General features: G+C 38.6%; 1 protein-coding gene across 1 annotated transcript; it reads left to right on the forward strand.

Annotated features, from left to right (window-relative positions):
• The first annotated feature begins 12,095 nt into the window (after positions 1 to 12,095).
• On the forward strand, positions 12,096 to 15,505 carry LOC110594622 (transcription factor SOX-30-like). Its single transcript, XM_021707308.1, is given in 4 exon segments — positions 12,096 to 12,316; positions 14,439 to 14,752; positions 14,755 to 15,003; positions 15,006 to 15,505. Coding segments are annotated over 4 exon segments (1,284 nt in total).
• Positions 15,506 to 21,865: the final 6,360 nt, after the last annotated feature.

The following is a 21,865-nucleotide window of genomic DNA, read 5'->3' on the forward strand; positions in this document are numbered from 1 at the left end:
CCATCTTGTGGATTCCAACTTAATTGTACTTGACTGGAACCAAGTTATCGGTAATATACTATTTAAACCAAATTTGGGTTAAAACCCAACATATTTCCTTAACTCAAATTTGAACCTCTGGTAATTCAAATTCTGCTGCCTTAGCAATTAACCAGTCCCCCTGTGCACCTTAAGATCAATACCCAGTTGTCTGCTTCAAGATCACCTGTGAAACGCTTGCCATGACAATCCTGTGATTAGCAGGAGAAATGTACATTTTGAACCCCAGGTGGTTCAAATGACCAGCACGGTTTATCACTGCTGGTATTACTAAGAAAAACTGAGAACCACAGAGACATCACTAGGACATGCTGCATTGCCAGGAATATGCAGCCATAATTGAGAAGCACTGAAGTAAACCATTTGATGAAAAAATGTACTCAAAACTCTGAATTCTCAGATTAATTAATAGTTTGGAATTTTTTACATTGAAGAATATCAGTGCATTGCATGCCCCCCTTACTAAAAAAAAAAAAAAAAAGTATGACATTATGCTCTATCAAATGATAGGTAACTTTTTCCTTAGTAATGAAATCCTTTCAAATAGTTAATATAGTCTACTAACTATAGCTGCTGAAACATAAAACAGCTAACATAACTGATGCAACTTGAATGAACAAATAAATATCAAGTAATATAACTAAGCAAATGTATACAATGTTTGCCATTAAACCCCCTTTAAAAAAAAACACTTGAAGGCAGGGATAGTCATGCTTTATATTTCAAATAAGGAAATGGAGACTGGAAGATTAAAACACCTGTCAATGTTACAAGTCTCATAACTGCAGAACTGGGGTTTGAACTGAGGTCTTCTGATACCCAGTGTGATGTATTATCACTTACACCAAAGCTGCCTCGGGAACAATTTAGTAAAACAAAAAAAATCCAAAACAGTGATTCCTCTGAGTGTACACTACATTGATTCTGTTCATAAGGCAATAGGCTTCATATTAAGTAGAAGCTCTTTATTTGACTCTGAGAATAACATGACCAGAGGTGTTCAGGAGAAGAAATTTTAAATAGACTTCTCCCCTCTCCATCACTGCAGAGATGAAGTTTGCTCAGTGTAAATGAAGAAAGAGCCAATCTTAGAAAATTGAGTGCAGAAGTCTTGAGAAACTATGGCTTTTCCACCTTGCAGTCACTTCCGGTAATGGTTACTTCCGTTGTGTTTGGTCTGTCATTGTCAGAACTAATAAGATGCAACCATGAACTGCAACAAAGGGAAATTATAGACAAAACAACTACAATTGTGAATGCACTAGAGGATGGGAGATATAGAAGTCGTTGAAATGTTTACCAGCACAGAACCACCATAATGTACAGACCTGGACCAAAAAGATGACATGTCTCTACATGAGGACCTAAGTACAGTCAAGTTGAATCACTAATGACAATGTGCTAAGGCATGTACTGTAAAGATATCATAAGTTATTATATCTGTACTGTATCATATCATATACTGTAAAAGATATATTTTATCTAAATTGACTAATGCAGTTATTTTCTGCTCTTTCAATAAGAAAAAATTAAATTATAATTTTGCAGTGTTTGAAGGGTCATTTTAACAGTGATTCTGACAATTTTCAGAGTATTTTCATACCTCCTATCTCTTTGGAATCTCTCAATTACTTTTGCTTTAGGTAAAATTGACCCATTTGGGGAAGAGAAAAACTAGGCTTTGAAGATTCAGCACGATGGCCAAGCAAATGGTGTCTGCCAGTGGTAGAGATGAAACTGAAATCCCTATCTTCTGCATTTTGCAGGCTTCACTTCAAACAAGGCATTCAGTTCAACAGAGTTCACCAACATTTATTGATTGTGTACTATGATCCAGTGTTTTGTGATTCAGCCTAATCAATGATTTTCAAATAAACTTTAATTTAGTTAATAATTACAGCACGAGTTGACTAAAGTAGGGGTCAGAAGAGTTTGGTATTATACACTTTAGAACTTGAGTGAATTCAGGTCCTGGAAAACAATTTACCCATGACAAAAAAGAAGCAGTAATTTGCTGTCTGACTCACATGGGTCTAAACTCTAAAACAATCACAACAGCTTATTTTGAATAACATAAGCTCAGTTGCTCACTATAGAGCAATAATTTTATTCCTTGAGAGACAGGAGTCCCTGCTTTGTTCCTCTTCCTTCCTGCTGAGCTAAGGCTCCTGCCTAGGTCTTTCTTTTTATACAATGAGATACTCATGGATAATTTAAGGATAGAAGGGGTCTCTGAGATCAACTAGTCTTAATTTTGCTTGTTTTTTTTTTTTAGAAATAAGCAATTGATGACCCTGTGAGCTAGTGCCAGTAAAATACTTTGTATTCGAATCTAGTTTTTCAATTCCCAGTCTAATAAATCTCACATTTCATCCCATGGAACTATTATTTCAATCCAATAAACAGGAAGATATCAGCAATGAGTCCTTCATAGTTACAGACCAAAGCATCCCTTAGGTGGCTAGAGTGGTGGGTTAAAGCAAGGCTTTCTAAATTTTTGTTTTAAGGCAGTTTTGGGTTCTCAACAACACTAAGTAGAAAGTACACAGTTGCCACATACCCTTTCCCCTCTCTCACACACAGCCTCTCCCACAATCAGCAATTCTCACCAGAGTAGTTCATTGGTTGCAACTGATGAACCCATATTGACACATCATTATGAGCCAAAGTTCATAGCTCATGTAGGGTTCATTCTTTGTGTTGCTCATTCAATGAGTTTTGAATACTCTATAATGATATGTAGCCATCATTGTAGTATTGTACAGAATAGTTCCCCTGTTCTAAAAATCCTCTTTATTCTGCATATTCACCTCTCTCTTCCTCTCAAGCCTCAGCAATAAGTGATATTTTTAGTGCCTCCACAGTTTTGTCTTTTCCAGAATGCCAGACAGTTGGAATCACGCAGTATGTAGCTTTTTAAGACTGGTTTCTCCATGTCTACACACAAAGTTTCTATGTGTCTTTTCATAGCTTGTTAGTCCATTTCTTTTTAGCACTAAATAATATTCTGTAACATGGATATACAACAGTGTGTTTATTCATTCATCTGTTAAAGAACATCTTGGTGGCTTCTAAATTTGGCAATGATAATTAAAGCTACCGTAAGCATCCATGTTCAGATTTTTGTGTGGGCATAAGTTTTTAACGCATCTGGGCAAAAACAATTTGTATTATGTGGTAAGCTTCTTTTCGTCTTGTACAAAACTGCTAGTCTTCCAAATTGTCGGTATCGTTTTGCATTTCCACCTGCAATGACTAATACTTCTTGTGGCTTCACATCCTTACCAACACTTTGTCTTATATGTGTGTTGGATTTTAGTCATTTAGTATGTGGTGGTAACTCATGGGGTTTTAGTTTGCAAATCCCTGGTGATGTATGATGTTGAGCATTTTTCATACATTTATATGCCATCTGTATGTTTTCTTGGATTAGACCTTGGTTCAGATCTTTGACCCATTATTGTACTCATTTTTCTATTTACATTGCACCTCCCCATAAGAGTTTACAGTGCATACCAATCACCTCGCTTCTACTGAGTAAGCCAGGTTGCCAGACCTGAAATGTTGCCCAACTGTCTGTACAGAAAGGCCATGGCTCATGGATATAAACCAACCATGTAGCTCCGAATTCTGCCCATGGACTGCTCTGTTGTGTTCCCATCTAAAGCCAGAGAGTATCCACGGTTGTCCAGCTACAGCTGTACATACTCAGATGGCTTGACCCAGAGTGCCAAGCATTTTCAGGAATGGGGACCACGCCTTTGTGTATTGTTGGAGGCATCTCCTGTGGAAACCCCGCAATAAGGACAACACTGGTCTCATAGTGTACTGATCCCAGGACAGCATGCAGATTTTCTCCCAAAAGACTCACAGGGAGAGCACTACATTATGGCACGTATGCATGGCACTCTTGTAAAATGGAGGCTTGAGCAACCGCTGAAGCAGGCTTGGAAAACAACCCTTTATCTAGGGCCTAACAGGGCAGCCTATTCTCACTGTTACCAGTAATGTAGTTGAATGCAGCAGTTATGATGCGTTCAACTTGCAACAAAGCCTAGTATACCCCCAGTGTGGTAGGGGGGTTTTAAAAAATGCTTCAAAACATAACTCACACCTAAAATGTTCCAGTTTGTTCATGTAAAACGCTGTGTTTGGTACCTGCAGCTAAAACTTCAAGCCCCTTCCTGTAACGTCATGCTCAGTGCCTACAGCCAAAACCACAAGCTTGTGTTATTATTACAAAAAGTACAAAATCTTCCACCATGAAAAACCCCTTCCCCCAAAGCCAATGTAAAACATATAAATGCGGAGACCCGACTGCAACCCGGACCCAGCCTTTGCTACTGGAGTCTGCTGAACCAAATGCCGGCATTCCCAAAATAAATGCAGCTTCGTGCTTACCACATCAGTGTCTGGGTTCCTCTGATTTGTTTTCCCGCAACACCTGGGCCAGTTGTTCCATGGGAGGATAGCAGATTTCATCATCTTCCCACAGTTGCAACCAGAATTCTAGGGGTACTACTTTCCTATGCAGGACTTGACAGAAGGCCCAGCTGGTCCACTCAGGACTTATGGTCATGTCCAAAGACATTAGTGTCCCTGGAATGAGGGAACTAAGACTTGTGCCTGAGCCACCAGTATTATAGCCTTCTCAAATTATTTATCTTGTTCTTTATCCCTGTACCATCTAGTTCTCTTCTTTACTAGTTGGTATAGGGGATGCAAACACTGAGGCAAACATGGAATGAAAGCCTTCCAATACCCTCCCCCAAAATTAAGAAACCTTGTGACTGTTTAGCCGCTTTAGGTGTGGAAAATTATTGCATTTTGTCAATGACTGTGCCTGGAATACACTCTCGTATGACTAAGTGGCCCCTAGGAACTTTACAACTAGCCTGGGCCTTGAATGTTTTTGAAGTTTGATGGTCTATCTTCTGGATTGCAAATGGGCACACAATGCTTGGGGATGTTGTTTTAGTAATGAAAAGTCTTCAGAGGTTAGCATGATGTTATCAATATAATCCCCGCAAATCAAGGTATAAACAGATGCTAAAGAAAGCATTAGTTAAATCTAACCTAGTGAAAGTGCCTACATTTTGTTTTATCTACTCTACCATTTGAGTTATATGGACATAGCAGTGTATATCTTGGGAACCACCTTATTTAGTTAATGATAGTCTACTGTCATGTGCCAGGTGCCATCAGGTTTCCTTTTTTTTTTTTTCAGGCTTTAGCACTAATTTTATTAAAGAAATTGCATTGCACTTAACAGCTGATGATCTATCTTACCACAGTAATGTATTTTTCCTTAAAATGAAACATTGTGCTTCAAAACCAGGAGCCAAAAATCAGGCCTTGATTTGGAAACTGCCACATGTATTATGTACAACTGCTGTCTTCCAAAACAGCATATAACAGGGTGGGTCTCTCAGTTTATTACTCATCAGGTTTTCTTAATGTCCATACAGGACAGTTAAAGAGACTCTGAGTTGGCTGAATAATGTTAACTTTGGTCACTTCCTGTATGGTTGCTATAATTTGCTTTATTTCAACAGAAAGACACTGTTTCACACTGATAATATGCTGTAGGGGAGGCACGTGTACAAGTTCATTCTGCTTCCCCTCTTATGGTATCCTTTGCATCCCAAACTCATAGGCAAGACTCTCCCACAGACATTTATAAAGTGTCTAAAGGGACACCCATACCCAAAATGATTTATTAAATGGTGAGATAAAATTAGAATAGTAAGTGGGGAGTGGGGAAAAGGAACTTCACCTAATACTAACGAGGAGAGTAATCTGTTTCACTCAAACTGTTTACCCCCAGAACTATCTATATCTTTCCACTAGTTAGGATGTCACTCTGAGTTTCCATAAATTAAGGTGCACTCTGCATCCGTGTTCACTAAAGCTAAGATTAACCACTTGATTTTTGGACTTCAGTAGGTTGTGAGTTCCATATGGGGCCTTTGGTCATCTTCTGTTTCTTGCAGTTGAATGCAATCCTCAGCTCCAACACTAATCTGTAGTCTGGGGAGGAGTCCAACCCTGGGACACAGTGATTGGAGTTTTCTGTTTTGTTTTGTTTTGTTTTCATAGAGTTGCTTCTTTTCCTTCTTCTTCTTTTGTCAGGGTGCTAGGAAGGAGTCTAATCTGTTGATCACAAGTCAGGCCTGCCTAAAAGCCCATTAATATGGCACTGAGTAGCTAGTTTGTTTTTTCTTTCTCTACCTTAGCTGACATCAAATTAAGCCATATTTGTGTTCTGGGAACTCTAAGTTGGTCTGGCAGACTTGGCTTCTACCTTTTCCCTTTTTACTTTTATCTATTTATTTAAGTAATCTGTCAGACTCCCTCTCTTCCTTTTCAGTTCTGCCAAAATCAGAAATGGCTCTCCACACATCAAATATGTTTTGTCTCACAAGAGGGCTGAAGTGGAGGCTTAGGGAGAGCCAACTGGAATTTCTAGCTGCATATCCTATGTTTCTAGCTCATCCTCCAAGCTAAATTTCAACACACATTTGGGTATTGTCAGATGCTATTCTAACTAAAATTATTTCTCTGACTTTCATACCCTCACCTTGGCCATTACCTGTGCTTCTGTGGCCACTTGCACGGACCATAACAGTTGTCATCGACTGCTATCACTGCATATTGACTTTTATTAGCACGGTAAGTCATATGGCTTTTTGCTAACAATTATTCTAGACTCGCGAGTGTTTGGGGCTCTCCCCACACAACAGGGTGGTCCACGGACATCTAAAAAATAGGCAACATTGCCCCACATAGATGTGAAGGCTCACCCCCAAATTTCCTCTGTGGATGTTTCTTTCCCCCACCCACATACCTTGGTTTCTGAAGTTCTCCTGAATAAATTTCTAATTGTGCCATTAAAGAGCTTTATATGAACTGTGGTCCCCAAATGTGTAGGGAGACAAGAAATCAAATAACAAGATAAATAAATCCAGTTTTTTAGTGAAGAGTTTTTTATTGGGGTAATTTGCAGATAGATGCATCGTCTTACCACTTCTCAAAAGAAGACCTATGAGCAGCCAACAGATACATGAAAAATGCTCAGCCTCATTAGTCATCAAAGAAATGCGGGTTAAAACTACACTGAGATACCACTGAACTCCAGTCAGGATATCCATCATCAATAACTCAAAAAATAACAGATGCTGGAGAGGATGTGGTAAAAAGGGAACACTTCTACACTGTTGGTGGGAGTGTAGACTACTACAGCCTCTGTGGAAAACAATGTGACAATTCCTAAAAGATCTAAAACTTAACCTTCCATATGACCCTGTAATCCCCCTACTGGGAATATACCTAGAAGATCTCAAATCACTCTATAAAAAAGATACCTGCACACATATGTTTATTGCAACTTTGTTCACAATAGCAAGAACATGGAACCAACCATGCTACCCATCAAAAGAGGACTGGATAAAAAAAAAGTGGTAGATATAAACATTGGAATATTACGCAGCCATAAAAAAACAAAATCATGAACTTTACAGCAACCTGAATGGACATACAGTCTATAATACTGAGTGATCTTTCACAGAAACAAAGGACAATGTACCACACATTCTCACTCATAAGGGAACCTTAAACAACTATCATAAGACTGTAAGAAAAGTATTGACAGTAGCAGGAAACTGTGGGGGTTAGGGGGAGAAGGGGGATTGGCAGTTGAGGAAAACTGCCAGGGAGGGAGGGGCACAACTCATCAACAAGGGTACCTGCATAATGAACGGTTGTATACCCTACCCTGAATTGTACCCCACATCACTAAAATAAAAATAATTAAAAGTTATTTTTTAAAAAAGAGAGAACCTAAAAAAGAAAAAAACAAGTATGGTCTTACAACAGCAAGGCAGTTGGATCTCTGCACTGTTACTCCACAGGCCCAAGGCTTATAGGCCATAGGGAAAGGGTACATGTGATCTGTGCAAGACAATTAAAGGCAACTCTCTACAATATGCTGCTATATGTGTCATAAGCTATAATGTGTATGACAACATGAAGGTTGGCATGTTCTTACACTAAGAACAGCAGTGAATGATCAGGAATCACAAGGCATTCATGGGACTAGACCTAATCAAAAGTCAACATGGCAGATTAGCATCCAAGATGGAATCACTTGTGTTAACACAGCGTGTTAAAATGCAGAATCACATGATACAACTAGTTATAATGCCTCTTTTTCAATTTCAGTCTGTAATCGTTCTTTAGTTTTCCATCTTTCAGAGTATAGGATATGTATATATATATATTTGTCAACCAAAAATCTTATATCAACAAAAATACAAAAAAGAAATAAAAATAAAAACAATCACAGATTTAAGAAAATTCAATGTATATAAACTGTTCCTGAATTTGAACTTGTCTGATGTTCCTAAAGAACAATTCAGTATATGCACATCTGGCAATAATATCAAAAAATGATATTTTCTACTCATTTTTGGTTGACAAGCAATTTCAATCTGTTCAATTATGATTTTGCTTGATTACTAGGATCAAAAAGTGTCTGGTGTTACCCTCCACTATAAAATTAATTATTCCAACTTTGTAATTTAGAAGTATTTGGGGGGTAGACTCTTTGAAATTTAGTTTGTATTCCTCATCAAATTTTCTTTTCTTTTTTTAATCTACCTCTAGGGGCTGTCATGAAATTTTTTTTACTTTATTTTATTATAAAGATGTGGGACACAAGTCAGGATTAGGTATATGAGTGGTTTACAAGCAGGTTAAGTTTGGGTCTACATCTGGAGCTCATTTCACCTGGTTTAGGATCCGGTTGCTTTAGTGAGGTTATAGCCCCACATACACCCTCTGGCAATGTCCCACTATTGCCAATCTCTTTCTTCTAATATTGTGATAAATGTTCAGGACTCACTTATAAGTGAGAACATGTTGTATTCAGTTCTTTGTTTCTGTGATAGATCACTGAGTATGATAGACTCTAAATCCATCCAAGCTGCTGCAAAGTCCTTAATTTTGTCCTTCTTTACAGCTGTGTAAAACTCCATGTGTGTGTATGTACCACATTTTCTTTATCTAGTCCACTTTCAATGGGTAGCAGGGTTGGTTCCATGTTTGTGCCATTGTGAATAATGCAGCAATGAACATGCATGTGCAGGTGTCAGTTTTGTAGAATGATTTGTGTTCCTCTGGGTGTATTTCCAGGAGGGGGATTGCTGGGTCATAGGGAAGGTCAATTTCTAGTTCTTTTAACAATCACCATCTGTTTTCCATAGAGGTTGTACCAACAGTGTAGAAGCATTCCCTTTTCTCTGCACCCATGCAGAGAAATATGTATTGATGAAGCATTATTCACTATGCCAGTATCTGTTGTTTTTTGATTTATTGAAGATGGCCATTTTTACTGGTGTTAGATGGTATCCTCATAAAATTTGTAATACTCATTGAATTTTTTTAATTCTAGGATTCCCTCTATTTTTATTACATTTTTAAAGTTTTTTTGATATAAGATTGTTGGTTGACTAGTTTTTTTTCTATTTTCCTTTTTTAATTTCAGATTCTGAGGGTATAAGCACATGTTTGTAACATGGACATATTATGTTGTGATGAGGATTGGGTCTCAGATGGCTCACTCCACAGATAGTGAACTTTGTACCCAGTAGGTAATTTCTGAACCCTAACCCTCTTCTCCACCTTCCCACTTATTGGTCTCCCCAGTGCCAGTTATTTTAATCTTTGTCATTTAGTTCCTGCATATGAGAGAGAACATATGGTGTTTGATTTTCTGTTTCTGAGTTAGTTCATTTAGGATTGTACTCTCCAACTGCATCCATATCATTGCAAAGAACATGATTTCATGCCTTTTATGACTGTGAAATATTCTGTGTGGGGTATGTATGTATATTTGGTTCCATAACTTTGCTATTGTGAAGAGTGCTTCATCAATACATATTTAATTTTTAACATCAGTAAGCAATCATGGATTAAATTATCTTTAATGGATTTTTTTTTCCAAAATGAAGGATTAGAGGCTTTCAGTATAATATCTTAACTGCCTGAAAACAGCAAAATAATGTGGAACCATAAACACATTGAGTTTCAATTCAAGGAAAACAGGAATTCACTGGAGCAGCAAAGGACATACCAGATCCCAGGGAAGAGAAGGTGGGCAAACAGCCCCAGAAACTACATTTAGCAGATAAAAAATAAGCCCATTGCCTGAGACAACACTGAGTTTCTCCCAGTAAACAAGGAGTAAGTAAATACCCACCCACATTAGCAGTAATCAGTTCTTACCCATAAGTGCCACCTGCTGGCCTTGAGGTTGAATGATGCAACACAGTAGGAAATCTGCCAACAACAGAGTACACCAATGAGAAACAAGACAGATTTTCTGAGACCATTGCCACCCTTGCCCCACATGAGACAGTGAGCTGGTCATCACCCCCAGTATATCACTACTATATCCAGCACTTGGAAAATCTAACATATACAGACTACTTCAAAGGAACTTACACAAACTTCACCACTGAAATTACCAGAACCCACCTTTAGAAGGCTGAGGTGAGTGGATTGCCTTTGAGACCCGCCTAGGCAGTGAGACCTCATCTCTACAATAAATCAAAAAATCAGCCGGGTATGGAGGCGTATGCCTGTAATTCCGGTTACTTGCAAGGCTGAGGCAGAAGAATCACTGGAGCCCAGCAAGTCAAGGCTGCGGTGGCCGGGAGCAGCCACTGCACTCCAGTCTGGGCAACAGAGTGAGACTCCAACTCAAAAAAAAAAAAAAGAAAGAAAGAAATTACCAGAACCAAAAGCAAAGAACCCTACACAACATATATTATAGTCATCTTGTCAAAGGAAAAGAAATTTGCCATCTGAACAAAAATAATTCAAAAAAAAATAAGAAAGAGAAATAATTCATGTATATGAGACTAAAACAAATAATTAACTCTGAAAGTATGATGCCACAGAGTGTTGGACCTACAGAGGCCACACTAACTCTCCATAAACAAATCCTAGCCAAAATGAGATCATTGAAATTTCACAGAAAGAACCTGCATAATCAACGTTTGTATACCTAATCCTGAATTGTACCCCACATCCTTATAATAAAAAATAAATAAATAAAAAATTTTAAAAAGAAATTTCACATAAAGAATTCAAACTGTTGATTTTAAAGAAACTTAATGAGATGCAAAAGAAAGCTGATAAACAGTGCACACACATAAAAAAGGAGAATAATCCAGGATGTAAAGGGAAAGATAAACCAACTCTAAACTTTTTTAAAACATTTTTTAAAACTTTAATTTGGGGAAGACGGTGGCAGAGCTGCTGTGAGTGTGTAAGTGTGTCTGTGTAAGTTGATGTGTGAGAGGAAAAGAGAGCATGTGGATGGGAGTGTAACTGGGTGTACAATTGCCTGAGCAGAAAATTGAGAGCTGATGACAGGAGCTTTTCTCACAACTGTCCATGTGGGACAGGACCAAGCACTATTTTTCCAAAAGAAGTAAGATTCTCCTGGAGAAGAAAAAAGTAGGAGGTGGCCATCACCAGCATCCCGACTTACTACCAATGCCTCTAGCACCAGGCTAGATTGCAAAGTCCCACCACCCAGAACTGGATTCCGGAGACTGTTGTACTTGCTGGGGAGAGAGCTGATTCCCCTGATCCTCACGTGTGGCTGGAATGGCAGTCTGTAGAGGAACTGAACAGCCAGCCAGCCAAAAGCCTGGGCAAAGAAGTGCTCCAGGGTGGTCTCCACGAAACAACAGAACTGTGTCCTAATACCAGAGAGGATCTCTGCATTGCTTTGAGGATGCTCTCTACAAATCCAGAGAAGATCTCCTCAAGTGTACAAACCCTGATGGGTAACAGCAGATGCAGAGTAACCTACCCACTCCCTACCCTGAGCCAGCTTCTGGGAAATAGACACACACAGAGGAGAAAAATCTGACCAAAAAAGGAAAATGGTGAGTGAGGGGCAAACTGTCTTCCCCAACCCCCAGCAATGAGCTAAAGAGATCAGGAGGGCAGGGTTGAGGCTGGAGACACCATTCCTACATGAAATGGATGCCATGGGAGCTGTGACCATGCTAGGAGAGGAAGGGAAGGAGAGAGTCCAGGAGATACTGAGTCAAGTTGCCCTCTCCTACCTCTCCCATGTCAGCTATCAATGGCAGGCAGCAGGAGGTGAAGATTCTAACATCTCAAGTTTCAACAGCAAAGAGGGAACCTTCAGTGACAGAATCCACCACAAGAGAGAGTTCCCCCATTTTAAAGAGATATAGTAAAGTTGAGAAATTTCTACCAGCTGGTTTTGTTGTTGTTGTTGTTGTTTTGTCTGGCTTGGTTTGGTTTGGTTGTTTTGGTTTTGGGGTTTTAGTTTTTTCTCTTTTTTGTTTAAGATTTTTTTGTCTCTTTTGTTTATTTGCTTCCTTTTTTCTTTTGTTCTTTGTTATCCCTTTGTTCTCCTTTGTTTTTCTTTTCTCTTTTTTCTCTCCTTCTTCCTTTTCTTTTATCTCTTATACTCTATCTTGGACTTAGGAACTACATGAGCATACCCATTGTAAAGTCAGATTATGTGGAGACAGAGAAAAAGTCTCAGGTGACCCATTCACCAGATAGCACTGTGACCCATCAATAGGTTCTGAAAACTTGCAGCCCCTCCCTTACCCCTTAGTAAGTGCTCAAACCCCCAGCCCTATTTCATAATCAAACAAATCTGGAGGCCTGACTCAGGGAAGGACAGGAGGTAGAGAAATAGTAGAAGGACTTGCTTCTCCATTTCCCACTGAGCAATAGAATTAAAGAAAAAGATAACTGCCACAAATAAGAAAAAGCCATCAAAAATTCACTAGTAACTCCAGAGTCCCAAAGAAAAAGTACCTGAAATAGCAACTACTAGGACACAAACAATGGCTACCTCCCACAAAGACTGTATCCAAAACTTACAACTATAAGAGAATGGATAGAATGAATAAAAATCAAAAAAAAAATTCAAGTGTCAAAACTCAATGAAATAGCAACAGAGGTGGGCAGACTGAAGAAAGCATATTTGCAAACAGCAGAAACAAAGAACTTCACCCAAGAAATAAATAAACTGACAAGCATAGGAAACAGAATTGACCAAGCAGAAGAAAGAGTCTCAGAGCTGGAAGAACAAAATATGATATTAAACCTAACTATTTTTTAAAAAACAGAAAAAAAATTAAGAAGAAACTCTCTAAAAGATGTAAGATTTTATCAAGAAGTCAAACCCACATCTGATCAGTATTCCTGAAACTTGGAACAAACATTCCATGTGATCATCCAAGAAAGCTTTTATCATCTTGCCAGAGAGTGGATTATACAAGATCAAGAGATTAAGCGCACCTCTGCAAGACATTTTATAAAAAGACCATCTTCTAGACATATAGAAATTTGCCTACACAAAGTAGGTATAAAAGAAAAAATTCTAAAGGCAGCAAAGGATAAGGGTCAAAGTCTCTACTGGTGAAGACCAATCAGAATTACTCCAGTATTAGCTACAGAAACACTACAGGACACAAGGGATGGAACTCCAATTTTTAATGTTTTCAAAGATAAACAATTTTAACCAAGAATTTCCTAGTCAGTCATGCTAAGCTTCATCAGTGATGGAGAACTAAAATCCTTCCCAGACATCCAAGCCCTAAGAGTATATGCTGATTCCAGACCAGCTCTACAGGAGATGCTTAAAAAGGTGCTGTGCACAGAATAAAAAAGAAACAAAAGAAAGACTGTGCACTTCACATGATCACAAACACAGAACTAACAGAACATACAGCACACCCACAAAAATGAAAACACACACATATATTAATGCACAAGTTAAAAGAAAAAAAACAGCTTTATAAGAACCTTATGACAGGAACAAACTCTCACGTTTCAATAATCAGCCTGCACCACTGAAAAGACATACAATGGCAAACTGGATAAAGAACACAACCCAATAATATGCTGTCGCCAGGAAACACACCTCATGAAAAAGGGCACCCACAGACTTAAAGTTAGAGGATGGAGAATAAGTATATTCAGGTGAATGGCAAACAAAAAAAGACAGAAGATCTGATTCTAATGTCAGACAAAACAGACTTCAAACCATCAAAAGTTTAAAAGGATACAGAAAGACACTTCGTAATGATAAAAGTCTCAATCCATCAGCAAGAAGTATCCATCTTAAACACATATGCACCCAACACAGGAGCATCAGGATTTATAAAGCAACTACCAAGCAAACTAAAAAAGGACATTGAAAGGAGGGCTGCTTCGTCACTTCCCAGGGAGTCTCGGAAGCCAGGGAGCTGAAATTACCTGGAACTGCCACTGTGGAAAGGTACCATGCACAAGGGGACATGATAGCAAAAAAGACAGCCTCTGTGCCTGCCCAGTGGAGTTGGGAAAGACAGACATGATGGCAGGTGTGGTTGGGTTTATCAGCCTCGTCCAGGGAAGCAAAAATGTTTCCCATTAAGTGTTTCCAATGTATTTTCTGGCACCACACAGAATATCATCTCTGCAAATTCTACAACAGTTTATCCTTATTGCTCACCTACCTACTCTGTGGTCACTCCCAGCCTACAGAACACCATCATTCATCCAGTTGGTGAAGTCTCACCTGCTATCCAGCTGCCCACACCTACAGTCCAGTATCCAAACTTCATCATGCTTTTCCAACCCAGCATCTCTGGTGCTGCCCAAGTGGCCTTCAGGCTCCAAGTATGCCCCCCCCAGGACTGCCACCCCAAGTCTTTGCTGGGCCTTCCCAAATGGACACTCATTGGCTACATTCTGGAGCCCGTCACTCTGTAAAAAGACCCACCCCTGTCTCTCTGGAAAGCACCGATAAGATTCCAAAAAGTGCAAGTACTGTCCATGCCAGATTTGCAACCCTGACCATCCAACCTCCCAAGGAGTATTCCAGCTTTACTACTTGTCCCAGAAGTGCTCCGATTCCCAGGATCCTCCCATTCCACATGTCTACCAGCCCTCTCCCCTTGGCCACCCAGTTACACTTTTGGGGGCACCACCGAGATCCTCTTTTCATCACCCTTACTTCCTACCTGGACCTCACTATTTCCCATCAAGCACTTGCCCTTGCAGTCGGCCTCCCATTGGCTATGGAAATTTTCCAAGTTCAATGCCAGAATGTCTTGCTTATTATGAAGACAGGCACCAAAAACATGAGGCTATTTTTTCAACTTTAAATAGAGACTATCCTTTTAGAGACTACCCAGATGAACACACACACAGAGAAGATTCTCAGAGCATGGATGGGACCGCTTGCTATAACAGCCACAGCCACAGTGGGGATGAATACTTACACCTGGTAACTCAGCTGGACATTGGGGCCTTGGACATTTTCACAGCCCTGGTGTCAATGCCACTCAGCATCCAGCAGGTCAATGTCACTGACAGTGATGAGGAGGAAGAAGAAAAGGTGCTCAGGAATTTATAATTTTAAAACAAATATGTGCAGCAAATAAATATTTTTTTTTTAAATGTATTCTGGGTCAGTTGGTGTGAGAAAAAAGAAAGTCTAGAATGCTTTGCTGAGTTTTCAGCCATGATTTGAGAAGTCAAAAACAAATGCAATTTATGCCTTCATAAAGTTCTGATTCATGAAAGTGGGGTCCTGATGTCTCACCATAGTAATATTTAATGTATGAAGTCATTTATTTTGATGACTGAAATTTGCATCAACATGTATTATCATTACTTTATCTTGGACAATGCAAAACATGAAGCCTCACAATTGTATGTGAGGGGAAATGGAGCGCAAGTGTGATTTGTATTTTATCTCAGGATACATTTATTTATTTTTCTTAAATGGATTTTTTGTTTGGTGTTTATGTAATATATATGAATGTTGTCAGTTTTTATATAACTATTTGAAAATATTTGGATAAATTTAGTAGTGAACTGGGACTCAGTTACTAAACATAATTATAATAATGACCACTTATATGCTACAAATGTGCTTTAATGGCACCTGGGTAATTCTTTTAGATAAATATAGTCATTTCTGTTCCTAAACATTTTTATCATCATTTTTCAATATCTTTTTCCATTTAGTATGCATTATTCTATTTTTGGTATAAGTAAATAAACATAGATAAAAATTGTTAAAAAAAAAAGACATTGACTCCAACAGAATCATAACAGGGGACTGAAATGACCCACTAATAACCCTAGATTATCAAGGCAAAAAATCAGGAAGGAGATCCAGTGCCTCAATTTGACCAAATGGATTTAATATATATCTACAGAACACTCCACTAAAAAAACATGGAATATACATTCTACTCATCACCACAAGGAACATACTTCAAGATTGACCCTATTCTTGACCATAAATCAAGCATAAACAAATTCCATAAGACTGAAATTATCCCACACATCTTCTCAGACCACAATGCAATATAAGTAAATATCACCACCAACAGGACTGCACCAAAACACACACAAAGACATAGACACTAAATAACACACTTCTGAATGACTCCTGGGTCAACAAGGAAATTGAGACAAAAATTAGAGGATTCCTGGAAACTAATAAAAACAAAGATACAGCTAACCAGAATCTCTGGGATGTCAAGAAAGTAATAGTAAGAGGGAAATGTATAGCTCTACAAACACATATTTAAAAACCAGAACGATCACAAATAAACAGACTAATGTCACACCTAAAAGAGCTGGTAAGGCAAGACTACCAAAACCCTACCTGCAGCAGAAGATTCCAGAGCACCAAAATAAAATCCCAACTACAGGACATACAAGACAAGAGTATCATAGAAAAAAATCAACAAAACAAAAAAACTGGTTCTTTGAGGACAAATAAGATAGATGCTCCTAGTCAGACTGACAAAGAAAACAAAGAAAAAGACAAAATAAAAACAATCAGAAACACAAAAGATGAAGTTACAACTGACCCTGAGGAAATTTAATAGACTATCCGAGATTACGATGCACACCTGTAGAAAAACAAACTCAAAACCTAAATGAAATGAAGGACTTTCTAACATCACACAACCTCCCAAGGTTGAAACAAAAAGAAATTGAAATCCTCAACAGAAAAATAAGAATTTGACTCCATCATAAGAAATCTACCTACAAGCTGGGTTCGGTGGCTCAGCCTGTAATCCCGCGCCTTTGGGAGGCTGAGGTGAGTGAATTGCCTGAACCTGTGGGTTAGAGACCCACCTGGGCAACGAGACCTCATCTCTACAATAAATCAAAAAATCAGCCAGGCATGGTAGCACATGCCTGTAATTCCAGCTACTCAGAAGGCTGAGACAGAAGAATCGCCGGAGGCCAGCAAGCGAGGCTGCAGTGGCTGGGAGCAGCCCCTGCACTCCACGACTGAGTGAGACTCCAACTCAGAAAAAAAAAGAAAGAAAGAAATCTACCTACAAAACAAAGTACTGGACCAGATGGCTTTCTACTGGAATTCTACAAAAAGTTCAAAGAGGAACCAATACCAATCCTATTCAAAGTATTCCAGTCAATTGAGAAAGAAAGAACTCTGCCCAAATCTTTTTATGAAGCTAACATCACACTGATACTCAAACCAGGCAAAGACCCTACAAAGAAAAAGAACTACACGTCAATATCCCTGATGAACATCAATGCAAAAATTCTTAGCAAGATTTTAGTCAATAAGATCTAACATCACATCTTGAGAATATTCCACCACGACCAAATAGACTTCATTCCTGGAATTCAGGGCTGGCTCAACATCCACAAGACCATAAATGTATATCAACAGATGTAAAAACAAGAACCACATGATTATATCATTAGATGTAGAAAAGACTCTCAACAAAATCCAGTATCCATTCATGATAAAAAAACCTTTGAACACCTAGGTATAAAGGGAACATACCTCAAAACAGTAAGGTACAGTAAACCCACAGCCAACATATGGCTAAACTGACAGAAATTGGAAGCATTTCCCCTGAAAACTGGAACAAAGACAAGGCTGCCGACTCTCACCCCTTCTATTCAACATAATGTTGGAAGTCCTAGCTAGAGAAATCAAACAAGAGAAGAAAATCGGGGGTATCCATATGGGAAGACAGGACAATATGATGCCATATCTTGAAAACCCAAGGGAATTTGTCAAAAATCTTCTTGCACTGATAAAGAAGTTTGAAAAGTCTCAGGGTACAATCAGTATGAAAAAGACAGTCACATTTTTATCCACCAACAATCAACAGGCAAATAACCAAATAAAAAGCACAATCTCATTCACATAGCAACAACAAACAATGAAATACCTTGACATCTTCCTAACCAGAAAAGTGAAAGGCTTTTCCAATAAAACTGCAAAACACTGCTCAAAGAAATCAAAGATGACACAAACAAATAGAAAACTATCCCATGTTCATGAATTGGAAAAATCAACATTGTTAAGGTATCCATTCAACCCAAGGCAATCTACAGATTCAACTCAATACCCATTACATTACCAGCATCATTCTTCACAGACCTGGAAACAGCAATGCAGAAATTCATATGAAAAAAAATTAACATGAATAGCCAGAATAATCCTCAGCAAAAGAAACAAAATAAGAGATTTCACACTTTCCTGCTTTTAACTTTATAACAATGCTACCATAGTCAAATCAGCCAAACATTTGTACAATAATAGGCATATAGACCAATGGAACAGGATAGATATTCTGTAAGTTAAACCTCAATTCCTCAACCAACTCATCTTGGCAAAGCCTGCACCAACAACTATTGGGGAAAAGATAATCTATTCAGTAAATGGTGCTGGAAAAATTGGCTGACCATATATAGAAGATTGAAACAAGACCCCTCCCTATCACCATACCCAAAAATCAACTCCAAATGGATCTAAGACCTAAATGTAAAACCTCAAACTATAAGAATCTTAGAAAAAGGAGACACCATTACAGAAATTTGAATAGGCAACCAATTCCTGATCAAAATCCCATGCCATAAGAGACAAGATAGACAAATGAGAACTCATCAAACTGAATAGCTTCTGCAAAGCAAAAGAAACCATCAAGGGAGTGGAGTTGCAGCCAACAGACTGGGAAAAAATATGTGTCAACTATATATCTGACAAAGGCATAACATTCAGGTTCTACAAGAAACTCAAAGTACTGAAAGGAAAAAAACAAATAAACCAATAAAAAGTGTGCAAAATATATGAATAGACACTTCTAAAAGAAGTGTCTATGAGCAGCCAACAGATACATTAAAAAATGTTCAACCTCACTAATCATCAAAGAAATTCAAATCAAAACCACATTTGGATAACACCTAACTCCAGTCAAGCTGAGCATCATTAAAAATTCAAAAAAACAAATGCTGGAAAGGATGTAGAGAAAAGGAAATGCTTCTACACTGTCTCTGGAAGTGTAAATTAGAACAACTTCTGTGGCAAACAGTGTGATGGTTTCCAAATTATCACAAAATCAATTTTCCGTATAAACCAGCAGCCCCCTTTCTGGGAAAATATCCAGAGAAATTTAAATCATTCTACAAAAAAGATATATACACATGCATGTCTATTGCCTCACTATTCACAATAGCAAAAACATGAAACCAAGCACGCTGCCCATCTAATGTGGACTGGGTTTTTTCTTTACTTTTTTTTTTAATCAATATTTTTTATTATGATTTTGTGGGGTACAGTTAAGGGTTAGGTGTACAAATACGTTTCATTCAGGCACCCTGTTGATAAGAGGTGTTTCCCCATCCCCAGACAGATATTTGCGACTGTTAATTCCAACCGCCTCCCCCCCCCCTGGTTTCCCAGTACCGTCAGTCATTTTCTTATAGTATTACATTGGATGTTCAAGGTCCATTATATGAGTGAGAACATGTGATACTCGGATCTTTGTTTCTATGAGAGGTCACTCAGTATTATAGACTCTAGTTCCATCCAGGTTGCTGCGAAATTCATGATTTTGTTCTTTTTTATGGCTGCGTAGCATTCCATCGTGTATATTTACCACATTTTTTAAATCCAGTCCTCTTTTGATGGGCAGCATGGTTGCTTGAGTTTCTTGCTATTGTGAACAATGCTGCGAAAAACATACGTGTGCAGGTATCTTTTTTATAGAGTGATTTGAGGTCTTCAGGGTATATTCCCAGGAGGGGGATTGTGGGGTCATATGGAAGTTCGATTTTTAGAGCTTTTAGGAATCACCACACTGCTTTCCACAGAGGTTGCACTAGTTTACACTCCCACCAACAGTGTAGAAGTGTTCCCTTTTCACCACACCCTCTCCAGCAGCTGTTATTTTTTGAGTTGTTGATAATTGCCATTCTGACTGGAGTTAGGTGGTTATCTCAGTGTGGTTTTGATTTGCATCTCCCTGATGATTAGTGAGGTTGAGCTTTTCTTCATGTGTTTGTTGGCTGCTCAGATGTCGTCTTTTGTGAAGTGTCTGTTCATATATTTTGCCCATTTTATGATGGAGTTGTTTGTTTTTTTCTTTTCAGCACGTTTGAGTTCCTTGTAGATCCAGGATGTTAAGCCTTTGTCAGACCTGGAGTTGGTAAACCCTTTTTCCCAGTCTGTAGGCTGTCTCCTTGCTCTCTTGATGGTTTCTTTGGCTTTGCATAAGCTTGTCAGTTTAATAATGTCCCACTTCTCTATCTTCTCTCTTATGACTTGTGGGTTTCGGGTTTTGTTCAGGAATTGGATGCCAGTTCCGATTTCCATGAGGGTATTTCCTTCCTTTTCTAAGGTTTTTATGGTTTGAGGTTTTACATTTAGGTCTCTGATGCATTTGGAGTTAAATTTTGTGTATGGGGATAGATAGGGGTCCTGTTTCAATCTTCTGCATGTGGTCAGCCAGTTTTCCCAGCACTATTTACTGAATAGGTTCTCCTCTCCCCAGTGTTAGGTGGTGGGGGCTTTATCAAAGATGAGTTGGTTGAGAAATTGAGGTTTTGCTTCTGGAATCTCCATTCTATTCCATTGATCTATATGCCTGTTCCTGTACCAATACCAAGCTGTTTTGATGATTGTAGCTTTATAGTAAAGTTTGAAGTCTGGTAATGTGATACCCCCCGCTTTGTTTTTTTTTTTTTTTTTTTTTGCTGAGGATTGGTCTGGCTATTCTTGGACGTTTCTGTTTCCATATGAATTCCTGTGTTGTTTTTTCCAGGTCTGAGAAGAATGTTTCTGGTAATTTGATGGGTATTGCATTGAATTTGTAGATTGCCTTAGGTAAGATGGACATCTTCACAATGTTGATTCTTCCAATCCATGAGCATGGGATATTTTTCCACTTGTTTGTGTCATCTTTGATTTCTTTGAGCAGTGTTTTGTAATTTTCATTGTAAAGGTCTTTCACGTCTCTGGTTAGGAAGATGCCAAGGTATTTCATTTTTTTGTGGCTATTGTGTATGGAATTGTGTTTTTTATTTGGGTTTCTATTTGTTTATTATTGGTATAGAGAAATGCGATTGTCTTTTGTACATATATTTTGTATCCTGAGGTTTTGCTAAAGGCCTTTATCAATGTAAGGAGGCTTTTGACAGATTCTCTTGGGTTTTCAAGGTATACAGTCATATCATCTGCAAAGAGAGATAACTTGACTTCCTCTGTTCCTATTTGGATACCCCTGATTGCCTCCTCTTCTCTGATTGCTCTAGCCAGAACTTCCAATACTATGTTCAACAGGAGGGGTGAGAGTGGGCATCCTTGTCTAGTTCCAGTTTTCAGGGGAAATAGTTCCAATTTTTGTCCTTTTAGGAGTATGCTGGCTGTGGGTTTCTCGTAGATGGCTTTTACTATTTTGAGGTATGTTCCCCGTATGCCTAGATGTTC

The sequence above is a fragment of the Carlito syrichta genome, unplaced genomic scaffold (assembly GCF_000164805.1).
Source record: "Carlito syrichta isolate Samal-C Ts95f unplaced genomic scaffold, Tarsius_syrichta-2.0.1 Scaffold316493, whole genome shotgun sequence".
Lineage (NCBI taxonomy): Eukaryota > Metazoa > Chordata > Mammalia > Primates > Tarsiidae > Carlito > Carlito syrichta.